This window comes from Schistocerca americana, chromosome 2, assembly GCF_021461395.2.
Source record: "Schistocerca americana isolate TAMUIC-IGC-003095 chromosome 2, iqSchAmer2.1, whole genome shotgun sequence".
Classification (NCBI taxonomy): Eukaryota; Metazoa; Arthropoda; class Insecta; order Orthoptera; family Acrididae; genus Schistocerca; species Schistocerca americana.
In genome coordinates this window covers 377,794,583-377,809,006 of record NC_060120.1, presented here as the reverse complement: position 1 = coordinate 377,809,006, position 14,424 = coordinate 377,794,583, and the positions used below count along the sequence as shown (strand labels likewise).

Genomic DNA, 14,424 nt, shown 5'->3' with positions numbered 1-14,424 from the left:
GCAACAACACGACAACTTTCAAAAGCAGTTTCGATTGTCTCCTCCGAATCGTCTTCTGCAATCGTTCCAACGTGGCGATTGGAAGAAAGCACAGGTCATTCCCGTTTTTGAGAAGTCCCGTAGGACAGATGCGCACAATTATAAATGGTTCAAATGGCTCTGAGCACTATGGGACTTAACATCTGTGGTTATCAGTCCCCTAGAACGTAGAACTACTTAAACCTAACCAACCTAAGGACATCAGAAACATCCATGCGCGAGGCAGTATTCGAACCTGCGACCATAGCGGTCACGCGGTTCCAGACTGAAGCGCCTAGAACCGCGCACAAATATACCCTATGTCGTTGACGTCAATCTGTTTTAGAATTAAGGAACATGTTTTATGCTCAAGAATTATTCTTGGAGAATGGAAATTCTGTTTATAAAAATCAACAAGGATTCCGCAAACATAAGTCGTGTGAAACTCAGTTCGCTTTGTTCCTCCATGAGATCCACTGTGCCGTAGACAATGGAGCTCAGGTTGACGCCGAATTCCTTGACCTCGGGAAGGCATTTGACACTGTCCCGCACTGCCATTTAGTGAAAAAATGCGAGATTACCGAGTATCGGCGCAGATTTGCGACTGCTTTCAAGACTTGCTTGCAGACAGAACTCAACACGTCGCTCTAAACGGAACAAAATGGACAGATGATAAGGTAATTTCCGGTGTACCCAAAGGAAGTGCGTCAGACCGTTATTGTTTACAGTATATGTAAATGGTCCAGTAGAAAGTGTCGGATGCTCACTAAGGCTGTTAGCAGATGATGCGTTTGTCTATAACAAAATAGCAACGCCAGAAGATAGTGACGCTTTGCAGAATGACCTCCAGACAGTTGATGAACGGTACAGGCTCTAGCATTTGACCCTGAACATAAATTTAACTTATTGCGCATACATAGGAAAAGAAATCCACTACTGTGTAGCTTCACTATTGATGAGAAACCGCTGGAAACAGTATCTGGCGGAAAATATCTAGGAGTAACTATCCAGAGCTACCTTAAGAGGAAAGACCATATAAAACAAATAGTAGGAAAAGCAGATGTAGACTCAGATTCATAGGAAGAATCTTAAGGAAATGTAATCCTCGAAGGAAGTGGCTTATAAGGCGCTTGTTCGACCCATTCTTCAGTATTGTTCATCTATCTGGGATCCTACCAAGATAGGACTGATAGAAGAGATAAAGAAGATCAAACGAAGAACGGCACGTTTCGTCACGGGATCATTTAGTTGGCACGAGTGCGTTACGGTGATTCTCAACGAACTGCATTGGCAGACGTTACAAGAGAGCCGTTGTGCATCACGGAGAGATTTACTACTAAAATTTCGATAGAGCACTTTGCGGGAAGAGCCGGAGAACCTATTATTTCCCCCTACGAACGTCTCGCGTAATGACCATGAGGTGAAAATTCGAGAAATTATGGTTCAAATGGCTCTGAGCACTATGGGACTTAACAGCTGTGGTCATCAGTCCCCTAGAACTTAGAACTACTTAAACGTAACTAACCTAAGGACATCACACACATCCATGCCCGAGGCAGGATTCGAACCTGCGACCGTAGCAGTCGCGCGGTTCCGGACTGAGCGCCTAGAACCGCTAGACCACCGCGGCCGGCTCGAGAAATTAGAGCCAATATAGAGGCTTACCGACAATCGTTCTGCCCACGCGCTATTCGCGAGTTGAACAGAGTTGGTGGGCTCAGTTAATGGTACAAAAAGTACCCTCCGCCGCACACCATTAGGTGGCTTGCAGCGTGTGATGTAGATGTGCCCTCTGAACAAGTTGATTCGGTTTTCGAGTTTTCCATACGACGCATAAAACCCAGAGTGATTTGGAACACAAGAACGCGGTGAGGAAATTAGCTAACAGCACAGGTGGCTTATAAAAAAATGCAACCATTACTTTCATCGCATTTAGCGTTGTTTTGTTCGTATGGGAAGTGTGGGGGGAACAGTGGGTGCCTCCATGACACTGGTGCTTCCTTCATACTCAGATGTCACATGATACACACAAGTCTCGTCGCCTGTGACGATACTGAGTGGGAATGGAACAACCTGCCACTAATTCAGCGTTAATTACTGGAGAGAAAACCTCATTTGTTTGGCTTTATTCCTGTCTGAGAGTTGCTGCGGTATCCAGGGGAAGACGTCTTCCAGTAATCCGAGTAATTACGCTAATTGATTTGCTGAATTCGTGTGCCGTATGCCTCACATGAATGCGACAGTTGGCTTGAATCGCCCGTTGGGCAGGGCACACGACTTCATCTGAGGCGTACGTGCTTGGGCGACATGACCTTTGCTCGTCTCGTACATCTGTTCTGCCTTTATCAATATGCTGAGGTCAAAATCACATTTATCTGCCTGACATTACACAAGTTCTGTAAAGTTCCTCTAGTTGACAGACGTTTTCTTTAACGTAAAATCCTTGTTACGTTTCGCTCTTTAATCACCGACAATGTGTGCGTCAACTCCTCCGTCTGGATACTATACAGGACTACAAAGGGTGTCCGAGGAGTAATGGTCAGTATTGAAGGAATGACAGGAATGGTCATTTGAAACAAAAGAGTTTATTAGACATAGGCTCCAAAATCCGTACATTAAGAGCTATGAGCACCTCTTAGTTGCTGTGAAACAAATCTCTTCTAATACAACTGTGTAGGCTTCCGCGGCTCGAATCAGTTGACACAAAAGTTTTATAAGTATCTTACCGCGTCATAATGTAAAAAACTGTATCGAAGAAATCAATGTTTCGGCCTCGTCTACAATGGTCTTCTTCTGGCTCTACTGACTTGTAGACCCAAAGAAAGGTCACTGTAACCGTGGTCGAAACGTCAGTTCCTCCAGTACAGTTTTTTACATTATTATGCGTTACAATACTTAAAATAGTTTTAATGTCTAATCTCTTCTTCTGTAACCTCTGTGCTCTCCATATTTTGAGAGTCGATAGTATGGATAAAACAAGAAAAAAAAGTCAGTGCACATGGACTTTGAAGTGCAAATTTCAAGAGGTATGAGTACTTAATAATGTCCGGTACTGTGAAAAACAGCTCCTCTACTGAAACGTGCTCATAGCGCTTAAGGTATCCATTTTAGAGCCCATGTTTACTAGACTTCTTCGTTTCGAACAATGCTTCCAGTCATATCCCTCAATACTGACCGTTCCTCGTGGGACACTATACAATTAGAAGCGAAACGGCACAGTTACTTCCATCTACGGGCGGTAGTCGAGAACACCATCGTCTCTTCTGCGGGGACATGATGAAAAGTAATGCCTCCGAAGTTTTAGGTAAAAACTCTTAAAACTTTTTAAATAAAACGAGCGTCATTAACATTCCACATCATTATTCCTCTTATGTGCAATTTATTTCTCAACGTAATCACCCTGGTGACGAACACATTTCTATCGATGGGAGACCAGTTTGTTGATACCGACACAGTAAAATGTTTGACTATCCTCACGGAGCCACAATCTCACTTCTGCTTTCACCGCTTCATCACTGTCAAAGTGAAGTCCTCGGAGGTGTTCTTTTTGAATTTTGGAAACAGATAAAACTCGGATGATGCCAAGTCGAGACTGTATGGAAGATGATCGATGATAGTGAACTGAAGCTATGGCCAGGCCACACACGAGCGCTGCGACAGGAGAGGGTGCTCCATATGTGCCTGAAATCTTCCAATTCGAAGCTAGATTACAGCATGCTGTTTCTCACGCACTGACATAGTTACGTTACACACCGCCATGTTACACGTTACAATTCGGAGCCATCTAGCGACAGAGGGCTGCCTATTTGTAGACACAGAGACTGCGGATGTAAAAGCGTTTTTACGTACAAATTTGGAGGCATTGCTTTTCTGCACACCTCTTGTCTAGACATGGAATGTATTTTTTTCTTTATTGTTATTTCACTCCCCAAAATATAGCGGGCTGGCAGTGGCACAATACGCTCTTTCAGCCAAGAGAATTACAGAAACAACAGAGTCAAATGAGAAATGAACACACAACAGAGAACGGTATAAAGTGATGAAAAAAAAAGAAACAAGAACTAAAATAGATGAGTATAAACTGTAGATTTATGAACAACATAGACGAGAGGCACACACACATACGAAGAATGAACACTGTAAGTCGACACGAAAAACAAAGAAACACCAGTGGGAACACATATGGATGATGCTGGCGACACTGTTGGTGCTGCTGGAACGGAGCACTGCACACGGCACTGGAGTAACACTGACACCACAACGAAAACGTTAAAATTCACTGCACTGAAGAGGACCTACCACTTGGTGAAGGGAGGAGGGGGGGAAGAAAAGGGAGGGGGAGACATGGTAGGGGGAAACCAGGAGAGGGGTAGGAGGGGGGCTGTGGGGGGGGGGGGGGTGAATAGGAGAAAGAAGGTGTTCGGCAGGAGAAAAGGAGGAAGAAAGGAAGGGGGAGAGGGAGGGAGAGAGGGAGCCCTGAGGAGGAGGGATTAGGTCTGGTAGGAGGGTAGATGGAGGGCACGAGGAAATCATCCGGGAGAGGGAGTTGGCGGAAGACACCTTGGACGAGGGTTTGAAGTGTGTGGAGTTGGAGGCCAGGCGGGATACTGTGGTACAGGAGCAGCAATGGGCTAGGATGGGAGAGGATGGGGGGAACCAAAGGATGGGAGGGGGGGGGGGATCCAGTTTGTGGGAGACGTATAGGATCTGTATTCGTTTGAGGAACAGGAGGAGATGGGGAAGGGAATCAGATTATAAAGGATCCACATGGCTGATGCGAGATGGATGCAATAAGCGAGGTGGAGTGCATGATGCTCAAGGATTTGGAGGGAGTTTTAGTAGTTGGGGGGCGGTGGGGGGGGGGGGGGCATAGATCCATGGAATGTAATTCACACACGGTTTTTATACAACTGTGAAAGCTCTTGTTATTATACTTATTGAACCACCATCGTATGTCGTATGTGGACGAATCTGGACGCTGACAGAGTGGCAGTACTCTGTGGGAGTTAAGTTAGCAACCACTGTTAAAGGCGAACGGAAAAATTACATCTTCAAGAGACATTCACTGCATACCAACCACTACTTTCAATCAGCGTGGCTGGCCTTGTGACCGAGCGGTTCTAGGCGCCTCAGCCTGGAACCGTGCAACCGTTACGGTCGCAGGTTCAAATCCTGCCTCGGGCATGGATGTGTGTGATGTCCTTAGGTTAGTTAGGTTTAAGTAGTTCTAAGTTCTAGGGGACTGATGAGCTCAGATGTTAAGTCCCATAGTGCTCAGAGCCATTTGAACCAATCAGCGTCAATAAAAGGTTCTGCACATTTTAATAATAATAATAATAATAATAATAATAATAATAATAATAATAATGCAATATAATAATGCAATATAACAATGCAATATAACATATACCGTACAGTTAAAAGGAAGTGACGCTTGATCAAGGTCCGCGTCACGTCCCATTTTTAACCAGACTTAACGTCTGAGAAAGTAAAGAAATAATAATAATAAATAGTAACAATAATAAAAAAGCACAATACGTCATTCTCATTCTAACTTCTTAACTCGAGAACAAAAGTATGTAAGAAGTTACGTAACTGACGTCCAGGGTTCTTTGTTGAGTCTATGTAGAGCGTACTAAGAATTGAGGAAACGCCCATATTCTATTTCTTTAATGAAATAGCAGTATTTTTATATAACTCGTTATTAAAAGTTGGTGGCGCTGTTTACAGAATAACTCATGGTTTCTATATACCATGTGTTGGTAAACATCCTCACACTGAGTTACCAACAGAAGAACATTTCATTTTATGTAAATGTTGTAATGAAGCATTAGTTGATTAGTGGCTTTGGAGTGCAGCGGATTTCTTATTTTTTCAGGTAGTGATGGGATCTGAAGATTGTGCTGCTTCGACGACACCCAGCGATGAACCAACCGGTGACGGAACAACCTCGGTCTCGGATAAGCCACCAGTGATCCCCCACCCGATACCGGTTTTAGGACAAAATGTGTTAGAAAGCGCACCTCCACTTGTCGACGTTTATGTCGATCTCATCGAGAACCGCAAGCTGACGGGCAAAGTGATCAAGAACCTCTGCGCGGTGAACCCAATCCCGTCGCTGCACCACCTAAAGCGCGTGAGGAACTTCTACATCATCCTGGACTACGTGAAGGACGACACGGCCGAGTCGTGCCTGCGCGGCCTGCGGGCCAGGGGCCTGGACACGGAGGGCCTGCGCTGCCGGCCGGAGGTGCGCCAGGTGCCCCGGCAGCCGCCCAAGACGCGCACCCAGTTCCGCGCCGCGAACGCGCTCTGGCCCTGCAACTTCCGCGAGGACAAGCAGCTCGAGGCGGTGCTGGCGCAGAGCGCCTTCAGCGACGACGAGCTGCGCCACATGGTGCGCCTCATGGAGCGCTGCCTCGACGCGGCGGAGGTCGGTATCTACTGCGTTTACTTACACTACTGGCCATTGCAATTGCTACACCCAGAAGAAATGCAGATGATAAACGAGTATTCATTGGACAAATATATTATACTACAACTGACATGTGATTAGATTACATTTTCACGCAATTTGGGTGCATAGATCCTGAGAAATCAGTACCCAGAACAACCACCTCTCGCCGTAATAACGGCCTTGATACGCCTGGGCATTGAGTCAAACAGAGCATGGATGGCATGTGCAGGTACGGCTGCCTATGCAGCTTCAACACGATACCACAGTTCATCAAGCGTAGTGACTGGCGTATTGTGACGAGCCAGTTGCTCGGCCACCATTGACCAGACGTTTACAATTGGTGAGAGACCTGGAGAATGTGCTGGCCAGGGCAGCAGTCGAACATTTTCTGTATCCAGAAAGGCCCGTACAGGACCTACAACATGAGGTCGTGCATTATTCTGCTGAAATGTAGGGTTTCGCAGGTATCGAATGAAGGGTCGTAACACATCTGAAATGTAACGTCCACTGTTCAAAGTGCAGTCAATGCGAACAAGAGGTGACCGAGACGTCCAACCAATGGCACCCCATACCATCACGCCAGATGATATGCCAGTATGGCGATGACGAATACACGCTCCCAATGTGCGTTCACCTCGACGCCGCCAAACACGGATGCGACCGTCATGATGCTGTAAACAGAACCTGGATTCATCGGAAAAAATGACGTTTTGCCATTCGTGCTCCCAGGTTCGTCGTTGAGTACACCATCGCAGGTGTTCCTGTCTTTGATGGAGCGTCAAGGGTAACAGCAGCCATGCTGCTGATACTCCATGTTGCTGCAAACGTCGTCGAACTGTTCGTGCAGATGGTTGTTGTCTTGCAAACGTCCCCATTGTTGACTCAGGGATCGAGACGTGGCTGTTTGTGTATGAGAAATCGGTTGGAAACTTTCCTCATGGTGGCACATTGTAGGTGTCGCCACCGGCGGCAACCTTGTGTGAATGCTCTGAAAAGCTAATCATTTGCATATCACAGGATCTTGTTCCTGTCGGGTAATTTCGCGTCTGTAGCACGTTATCTTCGTGATGTAGCAATTCTAATGGCCAGTACTGTATTAACTGCTATTTTTACACTTTAAAACGCTCCTCCTCGTACGTCATGTCGGATTTCCTGTAGCGTTTGGTGAACTTCCACTAGCCGTCGCGGCTTGAATCCACGAACTCTTACAATGGACCCTACGTACATCCTCTCGCCGATTTAATTCGTACTGACTGGGTGTATAGTGCAGACTAGGACTCCAATATGTGTATTTAGGAAGACGCGACTATCAATCATTTTCGAGAAAATTGAGTTTGGAAACTTTAGGTGTACATGTATACTTCGTATGGTCGCTAATATGCAGTCTGCAGCTGAACGAGTAAGCGCTTGGTTTCGTAAACACAAGGTCTCTAGATCGAATCTCACTGTCGGTACTACTTCCTCTTGAGATTGCACCAATATTAGGTGCTGTGCTTCGATACGTGTGGTGCTCCGCGAAACTGTATGACGACCGAGAACGTTTCATGGTTCAAAAATGGTTCAAATGGCTCTGAGCACTATGGGAATTAACGTCTGAGGTCATCAGTCCCCCAGAACTTAGAACTACTTAAACCTAACTAACCTAAGGACATCGCACACATGCCCGAGGCAGGATTCGAACCTGCGACCGTAGCGGTCGCGCAGTACCAGACTGCAGCGCCTAGAACCGCCCGGCCACCCCGGCCGGCAACGTTTCATGAAAGTAAACAAGTTTATTTTGCAATAAACGCATTAAAAAAACTATGGACGTGCAGAACTTCGGCGTTCATTACATCTGTTGTACGACGCGATGATTATATTTTACCATGTTCGTATGATCAGCATCATCCTGAGCCTTGCAGCGCTGGATATGTTACACATTACACTTCTCACAAATGTGGAAACATAATAAAATAAAATAACTATGCTTATTTTATTGAAAGTTATCGTGTATCACTTTTTCGTTTCCACCCACCTTAAGAAAAAAAATTCTCTCTTTTTCCATATTAAAGATTAGGAAAATAGCAAATGAATGATAAAATACTGATACTTTGAACGATCATAACAAATCTGTTGTTACAGTAGCATGGGAAAGAAAAATGAAAATGCCAGCGAGATTCGATCCAGAGACCTCGCGCTTTTGGAACTAAGTACTTACTAACTCTGCTGCGGACTCCTTAAACAGTAGTGGCCCTACAAAGATTACAGTACAAGCATTCCATTCATTTTCTGACTCGATTTTCTCATCTAATTTCGTCCATTATAAATGCGTTTTTGAAATGCTACGACCTGTGAAAACAGTGCATTTTTTTTTTTTTGTAAATAACTTTTTGCCATCAGTCACGATTTTCTTTTATTTGTGTTTTACGCGGCGCGTTTCGGGAAAAGATTCCTATTTACAAGTGTGCATTTCTTTGTATTATGCCATTATTTCGTAATGTTTTCGATATGTAAGGTTCTGCTTTGTTTTGTTGACTTCAGGTTTTCTTATGATCCATTTGTGCAGAATGTGTGTGATCCTGGCGTGACGCAAAGAAATACACACTTGAAAATGATAATCATTTCCGGAAATGCGTCCTGTAAAAAATAAATAAAAGAAAATCGTGACTGGCAGCGGAAAGTCAATTCTTTCAGAAACGGTTGAGAGTTCCGTCTGCCTTCTTACATATATTATAGTCCTAGTCGTGCCTACATACCAATATGAATCAAAGCGGTGAGAGGAAGTTCGAATGGTCCACTTGTTAGCGCTGTGCGGTGAGCGAGAGTAACCACTCATTATATTGCTCCGTAACTTCCTCCAAAGCTTTTGTTGGCGTACCTGGATAATTCCTATGCACTGCTTCACCAATGCTATGAAACTTCGTTTCCTCTGTACGACTAATGAGTGCCCTGTAGCCGTCTGACTACTTTCAACAGCTGCCACGTCCGACCACTGGACTGGATAACAACACCCCGTCACCAACTGGTTTCCCCTATCTGTTCTATAAAGAACAGAGGATTATAGTCTATGGTTAAACAGGATAAGAACTTACACTAGAATTCGACAGTCCAAATTTCCATTGAATCAAAACGCAGTTCATTCTCTTCTAATATCCTCCGTCAACTCCGCTTATTTCGTTACACAACGATCCACGCTCTATTAGGCGACCTCTTCCTAAACAGTTCATGTGCACTCCCTAAACAGCAGCATCCACTTCAGCAACAAGCAGTAGCCACGGTTCCAATATCCGTGCTAGATGACGCACTTCCAGACACTTTCTTAACTATCCACACGTAAAAAACAAAATTACTAATCCCTGGATATACAATTCTGAAATACTCCTCGACATAACCTGCTCCCCAGAGGACTCAAAAACTCGCCTCCTCCACCCAGCTGGGACCGCCGACCGACTCTTATTCTTCCCGAGCTGCTCACACCTTCACGACATTCATCTACAGCCATATTCCTCAAGCCACCTGACTTTGTTTGGCGGAGGGTACCTTGAGAACCTCTATCGGTTCTCTCTTCTATTCCAGTCTCGTATTGTTCGTGGTAAGAAAGATTGTCGGTATGCCTCTGTGTGGGCTGTAATCTCTCTGATTTTATCCTCATGCTCTCTTCGCGAAATATACGTAGGAGCGAGCAATATCCTGCTTGACAACTCGGTGAAGGTATGTTCTCGAAACTTCAACAAAAGCCCGCACCGAGCTACTGAGCGTCTCTCTTGCAGAGTCTTCCACTGGAGTTTATCTATCATCTCCGTAACGCTTTCGCGATTACTAAATGATCCTGTAACGAAACGCGCTGCTTTCCGTTGGAGCTTCTATATCTCTTCTGTCAACCCTCTCTGGTACGCATCGCACACTGCTGAACAGTATTCAAGCAGTGGGCAAACAAGTGTACTGTAACCTATTTCCTTTGTTTTCGGATTGCACTTCCTTAGGATTCTTCCAATGAATCTGTCTGGCATCTGCTTTACCGACGATTAATTTTATTTGGTCATACCATTTTAGATCACTCCTAATGCGTACTCCCATATAATGTATGGAATTAACTGCTTCCAGTTGCTGACCTGCTGTATTGTCGCTAAATGATAAAGGATCTTTCTTTGCATGTATTCGCAGCACATTACACTTGTCTACATTGAGATTCAATTGCCATTCCCTGCACCATGCGTCAATTCGTTGCAGATCCTTCTGCTTTTCAGTACAATTTTCCATTGTTACAACCTCTCGATATACTACAGCATCACCCGCAAAGAGCCTCAGTGAACTTCCGATGTTATCCACAAGGTCATTTATATATATTGTGAATAGCAACCGTCCTACGACACTCCCCTGCACGACACTTTTCACGTGCAGACGTTCCGGGCAAGCTGTCTCCAGATCAAAAAATAGGCACTGCGATTCGCCATATCCTGCTGACGCTCAAAATACTACCGTAAAGTGCTGCTGCCTGCCGACTTTTTCAGGAGTTTGTCTCCCAAAGTTTACTAGGAAACGACTGCCATTCCTTAGGTAACACACTCGCCTTTGAAGATCACCAGCCCTTAGCCGGATTATGGTACTCCTCCCTGTCGGAATAGACTTCGGAACGCCCAACGGTATCGACCGACCGCTCCTTCAACCTCAGCCAATAGGCATCACTGGCTGCTCATATGGAGGGGCATGTGGTCAGCACACAGCTCTTCCGACTGTTGTCAGTTTCCGTGACCGGAGTCGCTACTTCTGTGTTAAGTAGCTCTTCAATTGGCCTCACAAGGGCTGAGTGTATCTGCCGTATGGGAACCCAGTCCTTTACCTTCAGACCGGAGAATAGAGGCAGTCCTTCGGACATCGGGAAGCCAACGCTGTCGCTCACAACAGTGCCAAGCAGGCTATAACAAACTGCAGGCCGTGTCTCAGTGTTATTATTATTAGTAGTAGTATTCTTATTATAGTTACAGTGAAGCAGTCAAAGTAGTCCAACGCTCAGGGCGCAGATGCAGGAAACCTGCACTGCCGTCCTAGGAAATGTCCTGGTGCACGTGGTGTGTCATTGCCTTCCTCTGACCTTCCATGAAGTATCAAATGTGTGCGAAAACCCCACATAATATTAATCATGGGTAAGACAGATGCCAGACTGAGTTTCGTTAGAAATGTAGTCCACCAACAAAGGAATTAGCTTGCGAAATGTTCGTTCCCACCTACTTGAATGTTGCTGGGGTCGATACCAGTTAGGATTAATAGAGGAAAGAGAGAAGATCCAAAGAATAGCAGCAAGTTTCGTTTGAGGCTCATTTCGTAACCGTGAAAGCGTCACTGAGGTGCTTAACGAACGACAGTGGCAGACGCTGCAAGACATCCACTCTGCATCACGATGTGGTTCACTGCAAAAGTTCCGAGAGCATACGTTGCTGGAAGAGTCAGCCAATATATTGCTTCCTCTTATGTATATCTCGCGGGAAAACCATTAAGATAAAATTAGAGAGATTCGAGCCCACACGGAGGCTTGCCAGCAGTCTCTCTCCCCACGAACCATTCGCGACTGAACAGGAAATATGTCGTGTGACTGACTGTGATGAGCCCTTGTACGAGGCTCGTTTGAAAAGACCGTGCAAAGTCTGAGAGATGGCACCACCGGCGCGTATCGAGGTTATGTTTGGTTAATAGCATCTTTGGAAAGAACGCACACAAAATTTAAGCCATATTGGACTATTTCTTTGTGTTTGGCATTCGTGTGAATCAAAAAATGGACGAAAAAGAATTTCTTGTGGTGATTCAACATTACTTTATGAAAGGCAAAACGCCTCAGGAGACGAAAGAGAAACTTGATAAACATTACGGTGACTCTGCACCGTCGAATAGAACTGCTTATAAGTGGTTTCAAAATTTTCGAAGTTGCCATATGGGCACAAGTGATGCTGAACGTTCTGGACGCCCTGTGGAGGTTATGACTCCAGAAATCATTGATAAAATCCATCATATGGTGATGGATGACAGAAGAGTTAACGTGCGTGAGATTGCTAGCGCAGTGGGCATTTCGGATGAACGGGTACATAATATTTTGCATAAACATTTGGACATGAGAAAGCTATCCGCAAGATGGGTTCCGCGATTGCTCACGCTTGACCAAGAACGGAATCGTGTGAAGCGTTTGCAACTGTTCAGGAAGAATCCGAAGAATTTTAAATATCGTTTTGTCACTGCGGATGAAACATGGATACATTACTACACTCCTGAGACCAAACAACAATCTAAACAATGGGTTACCAAAGAAGAATCTGCACCAAAAAAGTCGAAGACCATTCCTTCGCCGGCCGAAGTGGCCGTGCGGTTAAAGGCGCTGCAGTCTGGAACCGCAAGATCGCTACGGTCGCAGGTTCGAATCCTGCCTCGGGCATGGATGTTTGTGATGTCCTTAGGTTAGTTAGGTTTAACTAGTTCTAAGATCTAGGGGACTAATGACCTCAGCAGTTGAGTCCCATAGTGCTCAGAGCCATTTGAACCACTCCTTCGGCCGGAAAGGTTATGGTGACTGTCTTTCGGGATTCGCAAGGGATAATTCTCATAGACTATCTGGAAAAAGGTAAAACTATTACTGGTGCATATTATTCATCGTTATTGAACTGTTTGAAAACCGAGCTGCAAGAAAAAGCCGGCGATTGGACCGCAAGAAAGTAATTTTGCATCACGACAATGCACCAGCACACACCTCAGAAGTTGTGGTTGCAAAAGTAATGCAAATAGGATTCCAACTCGTTTCACATCCCCCCTATTCGCCAGACTTGGCTCCCTCGGACTACTATTTGTTCCCCAATTTCAAGAAAAACCTGTCGGGACAAAGATTTTATTCAAACAAGGAGGTGATTGCAGCAACTAATAGCTATTTTGCAGACTTGGACAATTCCTATTATTCGAAAGGGATCAACAAATTCGAACAGCGTTGGACGAAGTGTATAAGTCCAAAAGGAGACAATGTCGAAAAATAAAAAAGATTTACCCCAAAGACGTAAGCAGTTTTTATTTTTGCACGGACTTTTGAAACGCCCCTAGTACAGTGCAGTGTCGGGTTTGCGTTGTTGTGGGGTGCCGGCTCATATCCTACACCTCTGGAACAGCACCAACGGGCCCACCGAGTACCTCCGACGGACGGATCAGTATCAACAGTGTCACGTGTGCTCACTTCATGAAACAATATGGAGAGGTATGGAATTTAATCCAGGCCCTTAGTTCAAAGACTAGTAATAACTTCACGTCACCTTCTCTCCTCCCTATGCTGTCCAAATACTAGTAGTGTAAAAAAATTCACACCACCAGAATTCGAACCGGTATACATCCGACTCGAACGCTACCACACAGGCGAGCGTTATCGCCCTGGCTGCGGAGGCGGTTGCAATCTGTAGTAAATTAATAAAATTATCCCTTCGTTTATAAACATTTATCAGTACAGCTCCAAAGTAAACACCTCATTGGACTTCCGAACTAACTAAAAAGAAGAAAAGCAATAAGTAACAAAGTGAGGCACAGAGATGGAAAGACAGAGAGAAGGAGAGAAAGAGATTGAAATTACTATGTAGCTACAAACAGACGTTAAAAATGATGAAAAAGAATAGCGGTAATGGTTAAAAATGCTGATATTGTTTCATCTGCACTTGATGAAGGGAAATCCACCAGTCGCAGTACATGAGCCTGTATCCGGAGCGCTGCCGCACCTCCGGTACTCGGAAAACATGACATCCTTTATCCTTGCAGATGTTCACATTGGTCTTTAAGATTTTGGCCCGTGCTGTGTCGTCCATCATATCTGTCCGGAACTGTAGCTCCTGCTGCCAGGACATACTGTATTCCGCTGGTTCAAAATGGTTCAAATGGCTCTGAGCACTATGGGACTTAACATCTGAGGTCATCAGTCCCCTAGAACTTGGAACTACTCAAACCTAACTCTCAAT

The 14,424-nt window shown here is 45.0% G+C and overlaps 1 protein-coding gene across 1 annotated transcript in view; it reads left to right on the top strand.

Annotated features, from left to right (window-relative positions):
- The window catches only part of LOC124594036 (probable inactive tRNA-specific adenosine deaminase-like protein 3), a 376,463-nt gene that overhangs the window by 352,609 nt on the left and 9,430 nt on the right, over positions 1-14,424 (top strand). Inside the window, exon 4 of the mRNA XM_047132386.1 lies at positions 5,897-6,451. Coding sequence (XP_046988342.1) covers positions 5,903-6,451 — 549 coding nt within the window. The 5' untranslated portion in view covers positions 5,897-5,902. The remainder of the gene's footprint in view (positions 1-5,896; positions 6,452-14,424) is intronic.